The sequence below is a fragment of the Symphalangus syndactylus genome, chromosome 3 (assembly GCF_028878055.3).
Source record: "Symphalangus syndactylus isolate Jambi chromosome 3, NHGRI_mSymSyn1-v2.1_pri, whole genome shotgun sequence".
Taxonomy (NCBI): Eukaryota; Metazoa; Chordata; class Mammalia; order Primates; family Hylobatidae; genus Symphalangus; species Symphalangus syndactylus.
Genome location: NC_072425.2, coordinates 130,205,052 through 130,228,928, shown reverse-complemented (window position 1 = coordinate 130,228,928; position 23,877 = coordinate 130,205,052). Strand labels below are relative to the sequence as shown.

Sequence of the window (23,877 nt, the reverse complement as noted above, 5' to 3'; positions counted from 1 at the left end):
ATGGGAAGGATGACAAAAGAGTCTATTGTCAAAATCGTGCAGCCGCTCTGGAAAACAGTAGGGAGGGTCCTCAAAACATTAACTGTAGATTTATCATTTGGTCCAGCAATTTTATTTCTGGGCATATGCACAGAATTGAAAGTCGGGACCAAATGGATACAGATACCTGGCTATCCATGTTCACAGCAGCATCATTCACAATAGCCGAAATGCAGACACAACCCAAATGACCACTGACTGATGAATGGATACATGAAATGTGGCATGGACATACAATGGAATGTTATTCCACCTTAAACAGGAAGGAAATTCTGACACGTGCTACAACATGGATGAACCTTGAAGATATTATGCTAAGTGAAATAAAATAAGCTAGCCACAAAAGGACAAATGCCATACGAGTCCACTTATATCAGGTACTTAGAATAGCCAACTACATAGAGACAGAAAGAATGGTAGTTGCCAGGGGCTGGGGGGAGGTAGCGAATGAAGAGTTAGTGTTTAATGGGGACAGAATTTCAGTTTGGGATGATAAAAAGTTCTGGAGATGGATGGTGGTGATGGTTATGACTTAATGCCACTGAAATGTACACTTAAAAATGATGGAATATAAAATGTATGTTATGTATATTTTGTAATAAAAATAACTAGCATTGATCTTAAAAAAAAAAAAAAGTCTGGTGGACAGATAGTGACATGAGATCAACCTGCCACAAAATTGGTATGAGATTTCAGAGGGAAGTTAGGAAGGCAAAGTGATTGCTTTCTTCTGGCTCCAATCCTGATTACCCAGCAGCTCCTCGTGGCCCTCTGGCTCCCCCAAGAAGCTGAAGAAGTGATGGAAGCTTTCTGGCAGAACTAATTCTGAGTAAAACTGCATTGGACTATGTCTCTGAATGGCCGTGATACTGATATCCCAGCCCACCTGCAATTCCACTCGAATTACCACATACGAGACCAGGATTAAAAATTTGTACAGAAACAAAACATACTTCACTGAGTTATTCCAATTAAACCCAAAAGGGGGAGTCCAACATAAGCACACACCATCCTCAGATGATCTGGGCTCAGAATCTTCACACTGCAGTAATCCAAGGGTCAGTCTTTTAATCTTTAGCTTGGAAAGCTAGCACAGGACTGATTTAAGGGCAGACTTATCCTGCTGGCTGTGCTTATTTGATTACTATCACAATTACAAGACAGTCAGTCCCTGAGTACAGATATCCAAGCAGGACTGGCCGAGTGTCAGCAGAGAACCTGCAGCACAGGTAACTCAAACGTGCAGAGTAGGGTGGATTGGACTCATCTGGCCATGCTCAGAACCTATGCACTGGACTCATCTGGCCGTGCTCAGAACCTATGCACTGGACTCATCTGGCCGTGCTCAGAACCTATGCACTGGACTCATCTGGCCGTGCTCAGAACCCATGCGCTGGACTCATCTGGCCGTGCTCAGAACCCATGCACTGGACTCATCTGGCCGTGCTCAGAACCCATGCACTGGACTCATCTGGCCGTGCTCAGAACCTATGCACTGGACTTATCTGGCTGTGCTCAGAACCTATGCACTGGACTCATCTGGCCGTGTCAGAACCTATGCACTGGACTCACCTGGCTGTGCTCAGAACCTACGCAAGGCTCCTGCCTTGCATGTGGTAGAGATGCCTTCATCCATCCTGGAAGGGTCATGAGAACCAGGCTCTGAAGCACAGAGCGTGGGTTGGGGTGGCAATAGGGGCAACAACTCTACAGGCAGATGTGACTTTGACCTAATTCTGGAGGTGCAGTTCCCGATTCTGTAGGAACATGCCCAGGATGGCAGGTGGGGACATCTGAGTACCGAGGCATTCATGATCCCAAGGGAAACACCAACTCGCCCAACTCACCTTCCTTGGCATCATACCACTTGGAATGCCATACTTCTTCACCCACTGCTCTCCACTCAGCTTTGTATTTGAGGATGGGCACCCCACCTGTGGCCTCTGGTTCATCAAACTGCACCTGGGCTGTGCTGGAGTATGGCTCCACCTGGTCGATGGATGGTGAAGAGGGGGTGTCTGTGGGGAGGACACATATGGAGACTCAGGTGAGCCCAGTTTGGCCCAAGACCATTAACTCTCAGTCACAAGGCACATCTCTGTCATTTCTGCTCACTCTCGGGAATCCTGTCACTGTATCCTGTCCTCCTGGCCCATCTCACCAGATGCTTCTCCCCCAACATGCCCCATGCACTGATCCAATGGCTCCCAGCTTCCCAACCCTCTGGCTTTGCTGACCCTGGCCCTTTCTTCTTCCCAATATCCTGGAATCACTCAAGTACACAAATTGGGCTGGCAGGGGTAGGTGGGGGGTTGTGGCAGCTGCTGTAAGGGACACTCACCTGCTTGAACAAGGATGAATTCCAAGGACTCCTGCCCAATGCGGTTCACTGCAGTACAGTTGTAGTTTCCAAAATCATTTTCAGAGTCGGGGGTCACCTTTAGAAGGAAGAAGCTATTGGGTTACAAGTGTCCCATGAGATGGTCACAGACTTAGATCTTTATTCACTGGATTAAGTTAGTAAAAAACAGAACTAGTAAAGTATAAATCATTAGCTCCAGCCCAGCCTTAAACAAGAGAAAAGAATAGCAGAGGGGCTCATGGGAGAGGCACATTCAGAGAAGGGACTGGTAGAGTGTGCGAAGGGGAGCTGAAAAGAGGCTCAGTGTCTTCTCTAGCCCATGCCTTCCCTGCTCAGGATGTGCCAGAGAAGCAGGAGAGAGGACTTGAGCTGCATTTTGGAGCCCACCTAAAGTCAAACTGGGCTTTCTCTGCTCTGCCCCACCCCCATCCTGACTCACCTCCAGATAGCTGGCAGAGGGGGTGTTGTAGATCTTGATATTGCTGTAGTTGGAGCTTGGCAGCAGCTGGCCATCCCGAAACCATGAGATCGTGGCACTGGGATAGGCAAATACCTCGCAGGTGATGTTCACCTGGTTCCCCTCCCAAGTGTACACAGCCACAGGGCCCTGTAGCTTTGGGGCATCTACAATAAATAACAGTGACTATCAGGATGACTGCCATGATCATGAAGCCCCCATATCCTGTCTCCTGGCACTGGGAAGGCAGGTGTGCTCCAAAGCAGAGCCAGCGCCTGGTATAGTAGAGGTCAGGGCCATTCTAGAATTCCTGTGCATAGCATGGGAAGACTCAAGGGCACAGCAGCCTTGTAAGAAGCCTGGAGATGGTGTGTAGGGGGTGGCTTGGGAACAGAGCTCTGAAATGGCCCAGGGCCAGCTGCAGGGAACGTGAGCAGAACATATAGGGTGCACGTAGGTCCTTGCTGCTGTTTCCTCTCTCATCCTGATCTTGCCTTGCCCCTCCCTCCCCCACGTCCTTCCCCATTTATTCCTCACATTGCACTTCAAGGTACATGGACTGGGAATCCTGGCCGATGGTGTTGCTGGCGGTGCAGATGTACTCTCCGGCATCAGTGTACTGGATGCTCTTCAGGGTCAGCGACGACACACGGGCATGGCTACGCACCACCATGTGCCCATCCAGAGTCTGCCGGGGGGGGGGTGGGGGGGAGGGAGCGTGTCAGAGCCCAAGGCAGGGTGGAGGGCAACAGTGCTATGGCAGGATGGGGGCTGGGAGACTAGGCCATCACTTGTCTGTGACCCATCTCACTTCCTCTCTCCTCTCTGTGTCAATGGCTTTCTTACTTTAGGTACCATCTAATGGGGGAGGCACTGGGAAGCAGCATGAGAACCTGGGAGTATCCGAAACAGAAAATGAGACTCAGTTATGTCAGGCAGCCTGATGTAAGTACCAAGGTTGGTTTGGTGCTAGGTCCCCCAAGATGACTTCGTTTGGGATGTCTAAAATGGAAGCAAAGCCTCCGGCCAGCAGATATTGCAGCAGCAGCAGCAGCAGCCCTATCTCCTGAGATCCTGGGAAACCTGCACTGCCAGCCTGTCCTTTCTGTCTGCCCACTTGCCAGTTCCATGATGCATGTACCTGTAGCAGGACATTCCAAGTGCCCAACGTAAGAAATTATTAAAGAAATCCTTATTTCTGCAGATGCGTCTTTCCTGGATGCTTAAAAGTGAAATAATCCCATGTAAAAACAAGCCAGACAACTCAAAGATCAGGAGCCATTGCACTGGAAGCAAGAGTAACTGGGTTCCCTCTCCAGGGACAGGCTTGCCCAGAGGGTCCTAGGCAGGTCTGGGATCCTTGACACCTTGGCCACCACCATTTTACAGTCCTTGATACAGCAATGGGCTTCCTAAATCTCTGGAATTATAGTGACTGGTCAAAAAGAGAATAAGCACGTGGTCCTTAGGCAATGGGAACTGGAGTATTTCCAAGGGGATTTTCCCCTTGACATTCTAAGTAAAATGGTTGCTGGCCCAGAAAGTGTCTAGGCATGTGGCCTAACTTCAGATCCTCAGGAAAGTTAGTGATCTGGAGAAAGGGTCTTGTTCTGTGTAGGCTGGGCCCTCTTGTCTCTAGTATATGATGTTCTGTAGGGATGGACAGGAGGTTATATTCTGCACCTGGCGTCTGCCATCCCATGCGTTGGGTCTTTAAAGAATGACAGAAAAATTGGCTTCAGGTTCTTTGGATATGCTGGTTTGGGACCCTGAAGCCCAGAACTGCAATGTCATACGGCAGCCAGATTAGGAAGCTCACAAGCAAGGCATCACTGGCCCTGTTCAGCAGTCTCAGCAGATTTACCAATGAGAAGTCCCTTGGACCATCACTGACAGATCTAGTCTTTTCCAGTCATCTGAGCCCCAACTCATTTCATGTCTGGAAGCTAAAAAACAACTCTAGCAAGAAGACAGAAGAGCCAAGCAAAGTCATGGCTGCCCATTTCTGCAAGTGCCATTCCTCCCTGGGATGAGTTCTCTGATCCTCTGCTTTGACCTATAAATCTGGGATGCTAGTTGGTTGAAAGATGCATCCCAGGAGATGCCACACATTAATGAGAGATGACAACAAACAGGTGTGGAGCACTTCACTAGAAAGCCTCGTGACACCCAGTTTGTTGGAGATACTGGATTTTTGAGGGCTGACAGTGCTGATACATTCCAGGGCTATTTTCTTTTCTTTTTTTTTTTTTAACTATACTTTAAGTTTTAGGGTACATGTGCACAACGTGCAGGTTTGTTACATACGTATACATGTGCCATGTTAGTGTGCTGCACCCATTAACTCGTCATTTACATTAGGTATATCTCCTAATGCTATCCCTCCCCTCTTCCCCCACCCCACAACAGGCCCCGGTGTGTGATGTTCCCCTTCCTGTGTCCAAGTGTTCTCATTGTTCAATTCCCACCTATGAGTGAGAACATGCGGTGTTTGGTTTTTTGTCCTTGTGATAGTTTGCTGAGAATGATGGTTTCCAGCTTCATCCATGTCCCTACAAAGGACATGAACTCATCCTTTTTTTATGGCTGCATAGTATTCCATGGTGTATATGTGCCACATTTTCTTAATCCAGTCTATCGTTGTTGGACATTTGGGTTGGTTCCAACTCTTTGCTATTGTGAATAGTGCTGCAATAAACATACGTGTGCATGTGTCTTTATAGCAGCATGATTTATAGTCCTTTGGGTATATACCCAGTAATGGGATGGCTGGGTCAAATGGTATTTCTAGTTCTAGATCCCTGAAGAATCGCCACACTGACTTCCACAATGGTTAAACTAGTTTACAGTCCCACCAACAGTGTGAAAGTGTTCCTATTTCTCCACATCCTCTCCAGCACCTGTTGTTTTCTGACTTTTTAATGATGGCCATTCTAACTGGTGTGAGATGGTATCTCATTGTGGTTTTGATTTGCCTTTCTCTGATGGCCAGTGATGATGAGCATTTTTTCATGTGTCTTTTGGCTGCATAAATGTCTTCTTTTGAGAAGTGTCTATTCATATCCTTTGCCCACTTTTTGATGGGGCTGTTGGTTTTTTTCTTGTAAATTTGTTTGAGTTCTTTGTAGATTCTGGATATTAGCCCTTTGTCAGATGAGTAGATTGCAAAATTTTTCTCCTATTCTGTAGGTTGCCTGTTCACTCTGATGGTAGTTTCTTTTGCTGTGCAGAAGCTCTTTAGTTTAATTAGATCCCATTTGTCAATTTTAGCTTTTGTTGCCATTGCTTTTGGTGTTTTAGACATGAAGTTCTTGCCCACGCCTATGTCCTGAATGGTATTGCCTAGGTTTTCTTGTAGGATTTTAATGGTTTTAGGTCTAACATTTAAGTCTTTAATCCATCTTGAATTAGTTTTTGTATAAGGTGTAAGGAAGGGATCCAGTTTCAGCTTTCTACATATGGCTAGCCAGTTTTCCCAGCACCATTTATTAAATAGGGAATCCTTTCCCCATTTCTTGTTTTTGTCAGGTTTGTCAAAGATCAGATGTAGATGTGTGGCGTTATTTCTGAGGGCTCTGTTCTGTTCCATTAGTCTATACCTCTGTTTTGGTACCAGTACCATGCTGTTTTGGTTACTGTAGTCTTATAGTGTAGTTTGAAGTCAGGTAGTGTGATGCCTCCAGCTTTGTTCTTTTGGCTTAGGATTGACTTGGCAATGCAGGCTCTTGTTTGGTTCCATATGAACTTTAAAGTAGTTTTTTCCCATTCTGTGAAGAAAGTCATTGGTATGGGGATGGCATTGAATCCATAAATTACCTTGGGCAGTATGGCCATTTTCATGATATTGATTCTTCCTATCCATGAGCATGGAATGTTCTTCCATTTGTTTGTATCCTCTTTTATTTCATTGAGCAGTGGTTTGTAGTTCTCCTTGAAGAGGTCCTTCATATCCCTTGTAAGTTGGATTCCCAGGTATTTGATTCTCTTTGAAGCAATTGTGAATGGGAGTTCACTCATGATTTGGCTCTCTGTTTGTCTGTTATTGGTGTACAAGAATGCTGTGATTTTTGCACATTGATTTTGTATCCTGAGACTCTGCTGAAGTTGCTTATCAGCTGGAGATTTTGGGCTGAGACGATGGGGTTTTCTAGACATACAATCATGTCATCTGCAAACAGAGACAATTTGACTTCCTCTTTTCCTAATTGAATCACCCTTTATTTCCTTCTCTTGCCTGATTGCCCTGGCCAGAACTTCCGACACTATGTTGAATAGGAGTGGTGCGAGAGGACATCCCTGTCTTGTGCCAGTTTTCAAAGGGAATGCTTCCAGTTTTTGCCCATTCAGTATGATATTGGCTGTGGGTTTGTCATAAATAGCTCCTATTATTTTGAGACATGTCCCATCAATACCTAATTTATTGAGAGTTTTTAGCATGAAGGCCTGTTGAATTTTGTCAAAGGCCTTTTCTGCATCTGTTGAGATAATCATGTGGTTTTTGTCGTTGGTTCTCTTTATATGCTGGATTACTTTTATTGATTTTCATATGTTGAACCAGCCTTGCATCCCAGGGATGAAGCCCACTTGATCATGGTGGATAAGCTTTTTGATGTGTTGCTGGATTCGGTTTGCCAGTATTTTATTGAGGATTTTTGCATCGATGTTCATCAGGGATACTGGTCTAAAATCCTCTTTTTTTTGTTGTGTTTCTGCCAGGCTTTGGTATCAGGATGATGCTGGACTCATAAAATGAGTTAGGGAGGATTCCCTTTTTTTCTATTGATGGGAATAGTTTCAGAAGGAATGGTACCAGCTCCTCCTTGTAGCTCTGGTAGAATTCGGCTGTTAATCCGTCTGGTCCTGGATTTTTTTTGGTTGGTAAGCTATTAATTATTGCCTCAATTTCAGAGCCTGTTATTGGTCTATTCAGAGATTCAACTTCTTCCTGGTTTAGTCTTGGGAGGGTGTATGTGTCAAGGAATTTATCCATTTCTTCTAGATTTTCTAGTTTATTTGTGTAGAGGTGTTTATGGTATTCTCTGATGGTAGTTTGTATTTCTGTGGGATCAGTGGTGATATCCCCTTTAACATTTTTTATTGCATCTATTTGATTCTTCTCTCTTTTCTTTATTAGTCTTGCTAGTGGTCTATCAATTTTGTTGATCTTTTCAAAAAAACCAGCTCCTGGATTCATTGATTTTTTGAAGGGTTTTGTGTGTCTCTATCTCCTTCACTTCTGCTCTGATCTTAGTTATTTTTTGCCTTCTGCTAGCTTTTGAATGTGTTTGCTCTTGCTTCTCTAGTTCTTTTAATTGTGATGTTAGGGTGTCAATTTTGGATCTTTCCTGCTTTCTCTTGTGGGCATTTAGTGTTACAAATTTCCCTCTACACACTGCTTTAAATGCGCCCCAGAGATTCCGGTTTGTTGTATCTTCGTTCTCGTTGGTTTCAAAGAACATCTTTATTTCTGCCTTCATTTCGTTATGTACCCAGTAGTCATTGAGGAGCAGGTTGTTCGGTTTCCATGTAGTTGAGTGGTTTTGAGTGAGTTTCTTAATCTTGAGTTCTAGTTTGATTGCACTGTGGTCTGAGAGACAGTTTGTTATAATTTCTGTTCTTTTACATTTGCTGAGGAGTGCTTTACTTCCAACTATGTGGTCAATTTTGGAATAAGTGCGGTGTGGTGCTGAGAAGAATGTACATTCTGTTGATTTGAGGTTGAGAGTTCTGTGGATGTCTATTAGGTCCACTTGGTGCAGGGCTGAGTTCAATTCCTGGATATCCTTGTTAACCTTCTGTCTCGTGGATCTGTCTAATGTTGACAGTGGGGTGTTAAAGTCTCCCCTTATTATTGTGTGGGAGTCTAAGTCTCTTTGTAGGTCTCTAAGGACTTCCTTTATGAACCTGGGTACTCCTGTATTGGGTGCATATATATTTAGGATAGTTAGCTCTTCTTGTTGAATTGATCCCTTTACCATTATGTAATGGCCTTCTTTGTCTCTTTTGATCTTTGTTGGTTTAAAATCTGTTTTATCAGAGACTAGGATTGCAACCCCTGCCTTGTTTTGTTTTCCATTTGCTTGGTAGATCTTCCGCCATCCTTTTATTTTGAGCCTATGTGTGTCTCTTTACGTGAGATGGGTTTCCTGAATACAGCACACTGATGGGTCTTGACTCTTTATCCAATTTGCCAGTCTGTGTCTTTTAACTGGAGTATTTAGCCCATTTACATTAAAGGTTAATATTGTTATGTGTGAATTTGATCCTGTCATTATGATGTTAGCTGGTTATTTTGCTCATTAGTTGATGCAGTTTCTTCCTAGCCTCGATGGTCTTTACAATTTGGCATGTTTTTGCAGTGGCTAGTACCGGTTGTTCCTTTCCATGTTTAGTGCTTCCTTCAGGAGCTCTTGTAGGGCAGGCCTGGTGGTGACAAAATCTCTCAGCATTTGCTTGTCCGTAAAGTATTTTATTTCTCCTTCACTTATGAGGCTTAGTTTGGCTGGATATGAAATTCTGGGTTGAAAATTCTTTTCTTTAAGAATGTTGAATATTGGCCCCCACTCTCTTCGGGCTTGTAGAGTTTCTGCTGAGAGATCAGCTATTAGTCTGACAGGCTTCCCTTTGTGGGTAACCTGACCTTTCTCTCTGGCTGCCCTTAACATTTTTTCCCTCATTTCAACTTTGGTGAATCTGACAATTATGTGTCTTGGAGTTGCTCTTCTCAAGGAGTATCTTTGTGGTATTCTCTGTATTTCCTGAATTTAAATGTTGGCCTGCCTTGCTCGATTGGGGAAGTTCTCCTGGAACTTGCAGAGTGTTTTCCAAATTGGTTCCATTCTCCCTGTCACTTTCAGGTACACCAATCAGATGTAGATTTGGTCTTTTCACATAGTCCCATATTTCTTGGAGGCTTTGTTCGTTTCTTTTTATTCTTTTTTCTCTAAACTTCTCTTCTCACTTCATTTCATTCATTTGATCTTCCATCAAGATACCCTTTCTTCCAGTTGATCGAATTGGCTACTGAGGCTTGTGCATTCGTCACATAGTTCTCGTGCCATGGTTTTCAGCTCCATCAGGTCCTGTAAGGACTTCTCTGCATTGGTTATTCTAGTTAGCCATTTGTCTAATCTTTTTTCAAGGTTTTTAACTTCTTTGCCATGGGTTCGAATTTCCTCCTTTAGCTTGGAGAAGTTTGATCATCTGAAGCCTTCTTCTCTCAACTCGTCAAAGTCACTCTCTGTCCAGCTTTGTTCCACTGCTGGTGAGGAGCTGCGTTCCTTTGGAGGAGGAGAGGTGCTCTGATTTTTAGAATTTTCAGTTTTTCTGCTCTGTTTTTTCCCCATCTTTGTGGTTTTATGTACCTTTGGTCTTTGATGATGGTGACGTACAGATGGGGTTTTGGTGCGGATGTCCTTTCTGTTTGTTAGTTTTCCTTCTAATAGTCAGGACCCTCAGCTGCAGGTCTGTTGGAGTTTGCCGGAGGTCCACTCCAGACCCTGTTTGCCTGGGTATCAGCAGCGGAGGCTGCAGAACAGCGAATGTTGGTGAATAGCAAATGCTGCTGTCTGATCGTTCCTCTGGAAGTTTTGTCTTAGAGGGGTACCCGGCCGTGTGAGGTGTCAGTCTGCCCCTACTGGGGGGTGCCTCCCAGTTAGGCTACTCGGGGGTCAGGGACCCACTTGAGGAGGCAGTCTGTCCGTTCTCAGATCTCAAGCTGCATGCTGGGAGAACCACTGCTGTCTTCCAATCTCTCAGACAGGGACATTTAAGTCTGCAGAGGTTTCTGCTGCCTTTTGTTTGGCTATGCCCTGCCCCTAGAGGTGGAGTCTACAGAGGCAGGCAGGCCACCTTGAGATGTGGTGGGCTCCACCCAGTTCGAGCTTCCCGGCCGCTTTGTTTACCTACTCAAGCCTCAGCAATGGCAGGATCCCCTCCCCCAGCCTTGCTGCCACCTTGCAGTTTGATCTCAGACTGCTGTGCTAGCAATCAGTGAGGCTCCGTGGGCGTAGGACCCTCTGAGCCAGTTGTGGGATATAATCTCCTGGTGTGTCGTTTGCTAAGACCATCGGAAAAGCGCAGTATTAGGGTGGGAATGTCCCGATTTTCCAGATGCCGTGTGTCACCCCTTTCCTTAGCTAGAAAAAGGAATTCCCTGACCCTGTGCATTCCCGGGTGAGGTGATGCCTCGCCCTGCTTCGGCTCATGCTCGGTGCACTGCACCCACTGTCCTGCACCCACTGTCCGACAGTCCCCAGTGAGATGAACCCAGTACCTCAGTTGGAAATGCAGAAATCATCCATCTTCTGCGTTGCTCATGCTGGGAGCTGTAGACTGGAGATGTTCCTATTCGGCCATCTTGGAACCGCCCCTACCTCCAGGGCTATTTTCATACATCATACACAAGTCTTTACCCATGAGTCTAGACTAGTGGCCTTGAGAGCATGGGGCCATCCCTGCAGGTATCTCTAAAGGGCTGTGCTGACCTGCTTGTCACTCCTACTTGTCCAAAACAAAGCAGGACTGAAGGCAGAGGGAACTTAAGGACAACCCCTGGCCTTTCTGGTGATCTCTGTGATATCAACCAGCAACTGAACTAAAATTCTTTGTAACACAGACCAGACTTGTCCTGGGGCTGCCACACAGAAACTTGGAAATTGAACCATACTCTTCTGGAAGTCAAGAGAACATTTCCATAAGGAAGAGATGTTGTAACAAAAGAGGCAGAGAAATGAATGTAGGCAAGAACAGGACCTTAACGACAACAAAGCAGGGGATATTCCAACTCTTTACTCAGAATAATCTAGAAAATGGTTGAAGAGAAGCTTAGAGAACAGTTGCGTGGACAGCCATACTTTTTTTTTTTAATTCCTATCTAGTTTCTTTCAGGAAATTTCTCCATGTGGAAATTTCTCCTGTTTAATGATGTCCACAGACCAGCCTTCTAAAGAGAATTCTTATTTTGCAGTAGGCTCACTACAGATTTGATGATGGAATTATCTGCCAGATGCCCCGTTCTCCCTTTGAGGATACACAGATAGACTCCAGTGGCATTAGACTGTCTTCCCCTGAAATGCTTTTATTATGGCTCCTGCACAACTTCAGGGTGTGCAACCTACCAGCCATCCAGACAAAAAGTCATGCTGACCACCCAGGCTGCAGCAGAAGGAGCAGATGAGCTCTGGGCAAGTATGAAAAGATATTGATGACAAGAAAACTCCTTTTTTCCCCAAAAGTATGAAGGGTAATGATAATTATTCTTCTCATCAAAATGTTTTTGTCTCCCTCCTTCCAGGTAAAAGTGCTAACACTTTTAGAACTTACAAAATGAAATTGGCCATAACCCGAGCCTTCTTTTGCACTCATCTGAACTTATGGTCTTCATCTCCGAATGAGACAAACAGGAGAGAATGGAACTTTTGAGCTCTCGGGGCAGCATTCACTTGAAAGTCAATTACGTCCAAAGTAAGACACTCATGATAAGGACACTTCTGAAAAACGGAGTGAGGTGTCTGCTTTCATGGGAGTAAACCTATTACTTCCACTTACAATAATAATTCTCTTAACATCTCCTTAATGCTCCCTGATAAATCTCAGCTCCTCCTCAACCAGCTCTAAATGAGAATGACAAGGAAAGTTGTATGAGGCCAAGCAGAATGAGATCTGTAGCTGCTTAAGAGTGGCTGATAATTAACCCTTCTCTCTCTTCCCCAATCCCAGTGGGTCCATGACTTTTGGACAATAAAGCACCCAACCTGTGATAGCACTAAGTGATTCCTGTGCCACAGGCAGGAAGCATCTCAGTGAGGTCGTGCACTTAACAGTCATCCCAACGACAGGGAGGAAGGTCTTATACACAGGAAGTTTATAATGAACTGAAGTTGACAGTGGCAGCCTGTTCATGTGCGGAAACTAAGATCAGTGCCTGGGGACAGGCAGTCAACTTTTAAATATTAAACAGCATATAAATATGTATAGCCTTGACCTGAACACATGCGTTCTGTGTTCTGAATAATTATCATTTCTGAAAGACTAAGAGGATAGATTTACCAAATTAAAATACAGAATCTATAGGATCATCATGTTCTGCATTTACAGCATTACATGATCAAAGCCCCATCTGGATAAAAGGCAAAGGCTACTTAAAAAAAAGTCCTTAGAGATTAGATCCTTGAATCTCATCTGAAGTCTACTGGTTTTATTTTCACTGTATGTCACTTCATATAAATCAGGTAAAAAATTATAGACACGATCATAAGCAGGGTCTTGAGATGTGGCAATCAAGGTCTAAAGATTAATATTTAGCTTCAGTTTTCAAACTAAGTCCCACATTATCCAAACTGAAGCAATGAGTCAGAGAAATTTCAAAGGCTAAATGCTACTGACTTTAAAAAACATAAAACCATTTGTACCACATCATTCTAATCTCATAAATTTAATGCTCTGTAAAAGTAACAGAGATATGTTTAGCAATTTGGGAAAACCAACGAGAAATGTCATTTGCATTGCTTTTGAGATGAAACGTGATGTGATAATTTACCAAGACCGATCATTATAAAATAAGTGAGCAACAAGATGAGTTGAGCTGGAAAGGAAAGGGAGGAGTGGTTTTTAGATCACTAACTCTGTGACTTTATGGTCCAGAGCCACATCAACCATGTGAGTCAAAAAACTTTCACCATTTCAAAATGCCTGGCCTGGGAATTGGGGGCAATTTATTTCTATTGGTGTAATTACCTGGATTTGATTTTACCAGCACCAGCAAGAGAATAAGATCCAGTTTTGGGAAATAATATGGATTTGTTCATCCACTCCCAACACAGCTTGCTTGCTCATCCTAAAACGATACTATTGCTAAGTAATGTCTACCACTATCGACCTATTCTTTAATCTAACTAAATTACTAATTAGTTTAGCATGTCTGGTTATTAAACTGCAATGGTGAGTTAAACTGTAATGCTTTCAAAACTAAAGACTGGCTAGTGGTCAGGTAAGCTATACCTCTTGCTTCTCTGGTCGAGTCCACGAAGCCTGGAGAAAACAAGATATAAAACACAACAAGAAAGCAGTAAAATTTTACAACATGTTGCTTTAGAGAATGTATCACACTGCATTCCGTGCACATGCAGCTTTTCTTTAATTCAGAACTTTTTCCACGGCCCACTTTCAATGGCGTGTTTATTACACAATTTAATTTAGGATTTAGCTTATGTCCAGCTTTTTTTCCCCCTTAGGCACATTAAAATGTATAATTCAAAAGGTTCGGGCTTTCCTAATCTTTGGTATACCTAGCTATGAATACCAGTAGGACCAGACTGCTCTTGTTCCAAAATACCTTAAATATTGCTCATAGTATTTGGTGACATGACTAGTTCTAACCACATTATCTACAGATACTTAGAGAGTAGGTCTCCTCCGGCCGGGTGCGGTGACTCATGCCTGTAATCCCAGCACTTTGGGAGGCCGAGGCGGGTGGATCACGAGGTCAGGAGATTGAGACCATCCTGGCCAACACAGTGAAACCCCATCTCTACTAAAAAAAAAAAAAAAAAAAAAAAATTAGCCGGGCGTGGTGGCAGGCACCTGTAGTCCCAGCTACTCAGGAGGCTGAGGCAGGAGAATGGCGTGAACCCGGGAGGCAGAGCTTGCAGTGAGCGAGATTGCACCCACTGCGCTCCAGCCTGGGCAACAGAGTGAGACTCTGTCTCCAAAAAAAAAAAAAAAAAGAGAGAGAGAGAGAGAGGTCTCCTCATTTGATTTTATAAGGCAGCTTATCATAGATATACTAATGCCATTTAATGCTCATGCATTTTATAACTCTTTGCATGCATTCTGTTAAAATCAAATTTTTATTGCCAAAAAGGAACAAAGCAAGGAGCAGAGAGGTACACTAGGAATGAGAAGTATGAAGTCCTTGAGACCAGGAGTCAGGAAGCTTTGAGGATACCAAATGGGAGTGGTTGACAGAGGGCTCCAGTCCTTAACAGCAGAGAATGCCCAGATGGTATGTGGGCTCCAGCATGTACCATCTCCATCAAACATGGCATTCCATTCACAAGTTGGCATTTGCAAGCCAACCAAGGGACACAGAGGTTAGAGGGATTTTCCACCCACATCTAGATTTTTTTATTTTTCCAGCACTTGGAAATCTATTCTCCTTACAGTTTATCTGTTTTTCATACTAGGATTCAAAGACGTGATAGCTGCATTGTTCTTTTTGTTACATGGCAAGACTGCCTGATTGTCTCTGATGTTCAGATGGAAAAAGGATAGAAAAGATGCCAGAATCATAGCAACGCAATCCAGGGAATGCAAATAAGTTAGCAAACATTTAGTAAGAGTCCACTAAACGCAAGGAACTTTTGTGAGAAATGAGATGGAAATTTCGAGTTATGTCACATGATGTGGGAATGAAGAAGGTGAGAACAGAGGAACATGCAGAGACCAAAGTAACAGTAGGCCAACAGGTCAAATGTCCTTGCCAATTCCACATCACTTAGAAGCTTGTCGGTTACATGCCAGGGCTGCAGGAATCAAGATCTTTCTTCTGAGAGACTCTATCCCATTGAGTTGTGTGTTTTTTCAAATCTGATTATTCTTGTGTCTCTCCCAAATCACTACGGTTCTGTGGCTTTTCGAATAAGTAGTTGCTAGTAACACAAAGCTTCCAGTAACATAACCTTCTACTTTTGTGTCTGGTGGAATGATAGGAAATATCCTGGCCCTAACAATTTGCTGAATGTGTGACCCACATTAGGACAACCTGATATGCAAATGTACACACTTATGAAATAAATCAGGGTATGATTAGTAATCCTCCAAAAATTGTTCTAGGTTGTTGTGATATTCATATTTTATTGTCTTACACACAAGTCTGCAGGAACATGTGTATAAATTAAAGTGAAGCATTTCTATAATGTTCTTAGGTATTCCATTATTCATGTGCCCACACGCTGGATAAACCAGGCTGATTGCTCAATGCAGTCATCTTTTCCAGTGGTTAAAAGCAGGCCTTGGGTTTGTACTGAATGAGGAATTTTTTCTCGTGAAAAGGAAACTACAGCTTCCAAAGAATCCAGAACTTCAAAAAAGTTCTCTCTTACTCGTGGGATATTCTGTTGGCCTAAGATTCAAGGTTCACAGAATGCTTTTCATTTTTCCTGTCTCTTCTGATCTCAATTCTTCACTGCTCTCCTTTCCTTAATAAGGCTTCATAGGCCTTTGTCAGTCATTTCAAAGGCATAGAGATGTTCAAAGAGGCATATGATGGATTTTTTCTGCCAGGGATAGAGTATGTAAATCATCATCCATGGGTCTCAGTCAGTAAGTAAATGACACCTGGAATTTAGCAACACTCACTCAAACACCTGGCAATATTTAAAAGGAATCTGGGCAGGATGAGTAATGAAATAACATGGAAGCAGAAGCTTTCTGAGGTATCACAATGACTTTCATACAGATGATCAAATTGACTCATTATGATGGTCAATTTTTTTGGTCAATGTAATAGTAACTAGGAAGTGAATCAACTTTTGGACAGCTGATCTATCTTAATGATCTCAATGATCCAAACAATTAGGTACCCTAGCTATTATCGGTTGTTGAGCTAAACCAATTCAACTGGCTGAAGCTTAACAGACTGGTAATGGTCATTCTCAAATGAGTAACTAGACTCAATACAGAGACATGATCAAAGGTAGAGCATGACATTCAGGCTCATTGTACTTGTTTTTGCTTATCTCCCCCCTTCTTTTATAATTAACAAGAACATTGGTATTCCATTAGAAAGTCAATAACTATATGTCTATGGTTGAATGCCTTTTTTCCACCTCTTCCCTTAAGAAGACTAATACTAGACTAAACTCAGCAGTGAAGCAAAACACAAAACTGCTTTAACTTGCTAATATTGTAACTAACTTTGTTAAAGGAATCATTGAACCCTCCACTAAAGTCATACAAACCATGAGAGCGCACTGTGGCACCATGGCATCAAGTGGCCTACCTTTTCTGAGCCACCGAGCTAGAAGGAAGCCATTGTGGCAGTCTAAGGGCTTTGTACTTGACCTTGTTCTAGTCAACATTTCCATCAGTGACTTGGACAAAGATATTGCAAATAAGCGTTCATACAAGATTGGAAGTAACAGCTAATACAAATGTTAGACGACGACTGCATTGGGAAGGCTACTGGACTGCCTGCTCTTGGGCTCTATGCTTAGGCTGGGATCTCCACTGACTGCTCTACTTCTTTACTTTTAATATACACATGGGTTGAAGTGCCCTGGACACACAGACTTCTAAGGTGAATTTCTAATGAAAGTCAGTCCTGACTGGTTAGAAAGATGGACTCAAACAGTCATTCTCAAGCCACAGGGTGTTTGTATGTGTCATATTTTTAGTAACAATTAGAGGTGGCTACTGGCATTTAACAGGAAGGGGACTAGAGATGCTAAGTTTCTTGCAATGCACAGTACAGTCCCAGTGAAGGAAGCCTCTTTCCAAATTGCCACCATGACCCTGTTGAGAAGCACTGGGCTGCAACAAACAAAATGCAATTTTTAACATAAATAAACATAAAATTCTGCAATATTGGTTAACCAATCAAATGCATAAGAACAAGATAGGGGATATGTGGCTTAAATGGGGTTCATGTAAAAAAAGACCTCAGCGTTTTAGTTGACCACAAGTTCAATATGAGGCAAAAGAGTAAGGAGACTGTTAAGAGCTAATGCGCCTTTTTCTGCATGATGGCATCCAGATCAAAGAGGCAATAGCCCTCCTGAAGTCTGCATTAATTACACTGAGCACAGCAAAATTTTAGGGGAGCACTAGTGAACTGAAACTATCTAGTATAAGACAACCAGAAAGATAAAAGGTATGGAAACTATGACATATGAGAAACAGTGAAAATAACTGGTGTGTTCAAGGTAAGAGGAGTGGACTGGAGGAAAGTCGGAGAGTTTTTAATGGCTCTCATGCAAAGGACTGAGTGGCAGAGGCTGGGAGGACTGAGTAGAGGAAGGGGCAAGGAAGTAGCTCTTTCTGCTCTTCAGCATTGGCCAACTCCCCTGCAGAGGACTGACACCATCACGCTTCAGACAGGGACCGACTGGCTTCCTGGCAAGGATGCTAGGCCAGGGTGCCAGGTGAGAGTGGATGACCTCAAAAGGTGCCTTCCGAACATCTATGATTTTAGCATTTTATGTGATCTGAATCTCAGGAGGCTTCTTTACCTGACCAATTAGATACAATCATCTATTCTTGTTTGCTTAGCATATCACCCTGATTTTAAAAAGAAAATGGTTGTTTTCCACTCCTACAATTATAGTGATGCTAGTAATCTTGATTCCTAATTATATAGAATGCAACTTCGGATGGAGGAGAACATGAGGAGAGGCTGCCAAAGTAAAAGTGAAATTTATTTTCTGTACTCCAACCAGTTCACGAACAGCCTATATTTGTTTTCTTAATTATTAGCTATCCACAGTGTAAGATGGACAATATGCCTCTTTGATGTCAATATATAATTAACAGAAATGGCAAATTTTCTTATATAGGGTTTCACTTAGGCAAATATGTCAGTCTGGTGTCACATCACTAGCTGATTTGGAGGACTTGTTTTAACACCGATTCACTCATGTTCCAGTAAAGTGAACTTGAAGGCAAGTAAAAGAAATACAATACAACCAATGTGGCTGGGCTGAAATAGCGATCTAAGATTAAGACAAATGATCTATAGCGATAGCAGAATTATATAAAAAGTAGTCACTACTAGGCTTGAAGACAGTCTCTGCTGGACACTGGTCTCCATATTTAGCAAGTATGAATGTGTATTAGTTCCTGGCTATTATTCTCATTCTATAAAAATGAAATCATAGCTACAAACCAGAAGTGCCAACCAACCTATTAAAGAACCTCAGTAGGCACAAATCTTGATAACCTTTCTGGTCTAGCTTGGCTGTTGAGCTATTCCTAGAAAAGATATAGAATTCAAAAGTATCATTCATCTGAGATAGATATTATTTCTGTCCTTCACTATAGGTCAACGATATACACTGGGTCACTCTGGACAAAAATCTACTTTTAAGCTGATGTAGAAAGATCGGCCAAGCAGCAGCCTTGTGGTTTAAGCCCTGAAATGTACATTCAATCCACATAACACACATGAGTGGGGCTGAAATCTTAGCTGAGGGTTTAATTCTAATGTTGATAAAGCAAGTATCCAAGTAAACACCATATCTCTTAATCTAGCTGGTTTTCACAGTATCAAACAGCATATGTGGGTTTCAAAAATATTTAGCAGTTCCTCAGTTGACTTTTTGTCAAGCTGAATTTAACTCTGCAGGTAAAAGTTGCAAAAAATAATAGGTTATTTGGAAGAGCAATTTCTGTTCCATTTGATGCAGTTTTGTTTTCTATTAGTGGGATAGAAATCAGCTCCTCAAATGCAAATTCCAAATTTAACTCTGGTATTTCACACTATCCTTTCTGGCTTTATTTGAGTTTACTCTCTCTAGAGATTTCCTTTAGGCAGGCAGAAGAGTGAAAATCTATCATTTTTGACATTCTGATCAATAAGCAATCCATTATAAATGTTCCATAAAGCTAAGGCCATTACTCCTGACTAGGTGACAAAACTTGGGCTAACTAAAACAAAGCCCATTACTACAGGATATACAAGATGAGATTGGAGAAGTACCATAAGAGGGTTTAAGTTGCATTAAAACCAAGCTTTTTCCTCCTACTTTTGGCCCACTCAATAATCAAGGGCTGTATGATGTGGGGTCACCTCAGTTTTTATATATTGTCAACAGTAAAGTTAGCTTTCTGGTGGCCTATAAATCCATGGACTTTAAAGCTCAATCTTTCCCACCATTTTAATTTGCCAGGAAGGTTGCTACAATGTTCTTAAACCCTCCATGAATATACTGAACAACCAGGATGTAATCCTCATTTAGAAACTGCTAAATATTTTTGCCTTTAGAACAAAATGGTATCCAAATGTGACCAAGAATACAGGCAGACACAATGGCAACCAGGCATTTGTGCATAAGTGCATATATAGCATGAGTATACAAACACAAGAAAAAGAATTAATGGGTTCATTTTGAGCCTGGTTATTTCTGGGAGATCTTTCCCAGGGTGCTCTTGAGATGATGACATGTCACCTGGTGCATCAGGATATTGCCTTCTCTTTGTTCCCCCACAGCTCCATAACTCTGGGATTGAAAATCACCACCGCCTCCTCCCCAGAACATCTAACTTGAGCATGCGCATACATCACACCCCTGCCAACCTATCCAAGGAATTGTGTCTATTCCACCGCAAGGGGATGCTGAGCAGGCCATGTCCTGCAGGACCGGGGAGGGAGGCCCCGGGATCTGGCTGTGGCCTCTGGTGACCATAACCCATCTTCCAGTTCACCAAAGAGAACTGGGCACGAGCAGACTCAATCTGCTTTAAGTCTGCATTCCAAGGCCCTGAAACTCCTGGGCAGCATGATACCTTTTCTTCGCTGCTGATGTTCCGGGTAGAAGTCCTCCAGGTGATGGAGGGAATGGGGTCTCCGGAAGCTTCACAGGTAAGAGTGACCTGCTCCTCCAATTCCATGGCAGTCTGGTTCTCTACATATGTGATTTTGGGTTTTGCTGAAAAGACAAAATATTTCTCTGAGTTTATCTAATTATTGAGCTTTCTGGGTTTAAATGATGGCATGCACCTATCCAACAAAGCTTATCTATCTGCTAAGTACAAGACCCTAGTCTAGGTGTTTTAGGAGATACAGACCTGACTCTCCAAGGCTTACAATGATGTAGGCATGTGACAACACAGAAACCATAATAATAAGAAATATCCTATAGAGTAAGAGTGATAAGGGCAAGGAATGCAGGAGGCATGATGCAGCGGAAGATCGCTCCCTGGATGGAGCCTTCAAGAGGAAACGGCTTTGGGGCTGGGCCATGAGATTTTCAGCAGGTGGAACTCTAGGGTGGAGATGGAGTCATTTGAAGTATAGGAAACTGACTAAATAAAAGCAAAAAAGCAAAAACATAAAGAGATGGCTGGGAAGAGAACAGTGTGGCATGAGGCACAGGAAAGTGAGGCTGGATGGCTGGAATTTTACCTGGTGCCTGGTGGAGGCCCACAGACAGCATTTAATCAGGGGCACAAAACATTTGTATTTCAAGAAGGTTAATCTAGGGACATTTCAGGAAGCACTGGACAAGAGAAAACTTTGAGGTGGGAAAACCAGTTTGGAAGCCCTGGCAATGACCCAGATGTGAGGTAACGTTGGATCCTGAACGAGGTCGTTCGAGGGGAAACAGCAAAGAGCAGCTTTGAGACAGATGTTGGAGGAAGGTTCAGTAAGTGGTAACTGAACAGAGGGCAAGGAGGGGTGAGAAGAACCAAAAGAAGCAATAAGAAGGAGTCCAAGTGACTTGGAGTCTCAATGACTGGGAGAACAGTGTTGGCATTAACTCAAATGAAGAAATCAGGCAAGGAACTGGATGGGGGCTCTGGGGTGGGCTCAGGATGGGAAGGAGACGAGTTGAGATGAGTTCATTTTCCAAATGCTTTGGGTAATGCAAAAAAACACAAGCATTCCAAAGCTAAGTTAAATGTTAAAACATTAGAGAAAATTGAATTTTCCCAATTTAAAACAATTATGCTCTGAAATTGCTGAACTTTGTGTGGAAGAGAAAAGATAACACTGCACAAATTCAACTTATTTCGTGAATATAGGAAAAGGCCAGGCTAGGGAAACAAACAAATGAACCAAAAAACCCCAAGAGAATGATAGCTAGTTTTTGAAAGACTACATTTGCTCTATATTCAAATTCATACATTAACCCTAAGTAGGCAAATAAACAACTGCCTATATATATTCTCCAGGTTGAGGTCTTTGATGCTGTTTTAATAAATAGAAAACAATAATAGAACTATATACTTTTTGCTACAAATACCTGCTTCTACATAAAATCACCTATATAGTTCAAATATTTGCCTAAAGGTAATGCATACTGACAGCCTGTTTAGCAAATCCTTTTTTGATGGATAGCACATAGGCACATCTCAATCCAATTTGGCCAAATGTTCATAGATTTCAGTTGATGGAGTCCACATGAATGAGGTTAAACCTCATAGGTTTCCCTATTGTGTCTTCCTTAGTAAGTACGATTTTTATTTATTTATTTATTTATTTATTTATTTATTTATTTATTTATTTTTATTATACTTTAGGGTTTTAGGGTACATGTGCACAATGTGCAGGTTTGTTACATATGTATCCATGTGCCATGTTGATTTCCTGCACCCATTAACTCGTCATTTAGCATTAGGTGTATCTCCTAATGCTGTCCCTCCCCCCTCCCCCCACCCCACAACAGTCCCCGGAGCATGATGTTCCCCTTCCTGTGTCCATGAGTTCTCATTGTTCAATTCCCACCTATGAGTGAGAACATGCGGTGTTTGGTTTTTTGTCCTTGCGATAGCTTACTGAGAATGATGGCTTCCAGTTTCATCCATGTCCCTACAAAGGACACGAACTCATCATTTTTTATGGCTGCATAGTATTCCATGGTGTATATGTGCCACATTTTCTTAATCCAGTCTATCGTTGTTGGACATTTGGGTTGGTTCCAACTCTTTGCTATTGTGAATAGTGCCGCAATAAACATACGTGTGCATGTGTCTTTATAGCAGCATGATTTATAGTCCTTTGGGTATATACCCAGTAATGGGATGGCTGGGTCAAATGGTATTTCTAGTTCTAGATCCCTGAGGAATCGCCACACTGACTTCCACAATGGTTGAACTAGTTTACAGTCCCACCAACAGTGTAAAAGTGTTCCTATTTCTCCACATCCTCTCCAGCACCTGTTGTTTCCTGATTTTTGAATTTTGAGAATATTACAACTCGTATTGGAAGGAATATGTGCTAAGTGCCATTGAAAGGGAAGTTTGAGAGGGTAAAGTAAAATAAAGGTAAAATAAAATAAACATGAAAAACAAAAAGGTTAATAAAATAAAATAAAGGTAAAATAAGAGCTGAATCTCTATACCGTAAAAGTCACAGAATAAAAAATTAAAAAAAAAATTCAGCCATACAACTGAATTCGCTAAACTCAACAGTTGTTTTGAGGTCTGGAGACAATCCCAGGAAGGCTGAATTCGGGGCCTCTTAAAATCTTGTCAGACTCTGAGATCTGGACAGCGTTTTGCTGACCTTCTCCTGACCTGCGGTACTTTGTCACGGCAGCCGAAGGTTAACAGAAGACAGGCAAGGGTCATTTGCCATCTATTAATATTTGGCCTTGGGGGCTCCATTTCCCAGATGGCTACAGAAGGTGCATTGTATGACTCCTTAGAAAAAAGGCAAACCATATTCTTATTAAAACATGATTATGGCTAATTTTGTATAGTCTACAGAGTGCTGTGGGAAGGAAGGCAAGCTTCCTACTGATAACTTAATTCTCTGTTACTCTAGAAGCAGTACTGTCAGAACTAACTCAGAAAGCTCAGATGCCACCTTAGAACAAGACAGTGATATACATAATTTATTGTCTAAATTGGGACTCTCTTGAGAGTGACACGAGAGGCTTAAATAATTACACCAGGACAAAGGGCATTAGTAGGCAAACAGGGACAGATGCTGGGTCACCCTACTCAAAAGATTCCCTCCCTCTGCATTCCAGCATCTAGAGGGATCTCTCTGGGTTTCATCTTCCTACACCCCCTGCCCTCTATTAATTAACCTCTTTTATGAGTTCTTGGCTTTTGGATCCCTGTTCTATTCTCCACCTGCGTCCATGGGCCTTAGTGCCTCAGACTGTTCCACTGCACCTTTCCCCTTATTTCCTCCTGTGAGTTTTCCAAGAAAGCTTGCCACTAAGAGGCAGCCTTGTCTACTCCCACTCCAGTCCATGCTCCTACAACCCTAGCCGAAGAAGAGCCCTGAGGCCCCTGCATCCCTGAACAAAAAGGTTGGGCACTAAGCTATGGGGCATGACCAGATGCACCT

General features: G+C 42.7%; 1 protein-coding gene across 27 annotated transcripts in view; it reads right to left on the bottom strand.

The window, feature by feature from the left end:
- Positions 1–23,877, bottom strand: part of NCAM1 (neural cell adhesion molecule 1) — a 332,203-nt gene that overhangs the window by 42,749 nt on the left and 265,577 nt on the right. For 14 of the 27 annotated variants that reach the window (XM_055273162.2, XM_055273172.2, XM_055273156.2 and 11 more), the window contains exons 8-12: positions 20,361–20,503; positions 3,396–3,546; positions 2,841–3,025; positions 2,381–2,477; positions 1,887–2,057 (exon numbers count right to left, since the gene is read on the bottom strand). In XM_055273162.2, the coding sequence (XP_055129137.1) occupies positions 1,887–2,057; positions 2,381–2,477; positions 2,841–3,025; positions 3,396–3,546; positions 20,361–20,503 (747 nt within the window). Of the gene's footprint in view, positions 1–1,886; positions 2,058–2,380; positions 2,478–2,840; positions 3,026–3,395; positions 3,547–13,859; positions 13,890–20,360; positions 20,504–23,877 lie in introns of all 27 variants that reach the window. The other 13 variants (XM_055273154.2, XM_055273155.1, XM_055273158.1 and 10 more) reach the window with 1 other exon arrangement.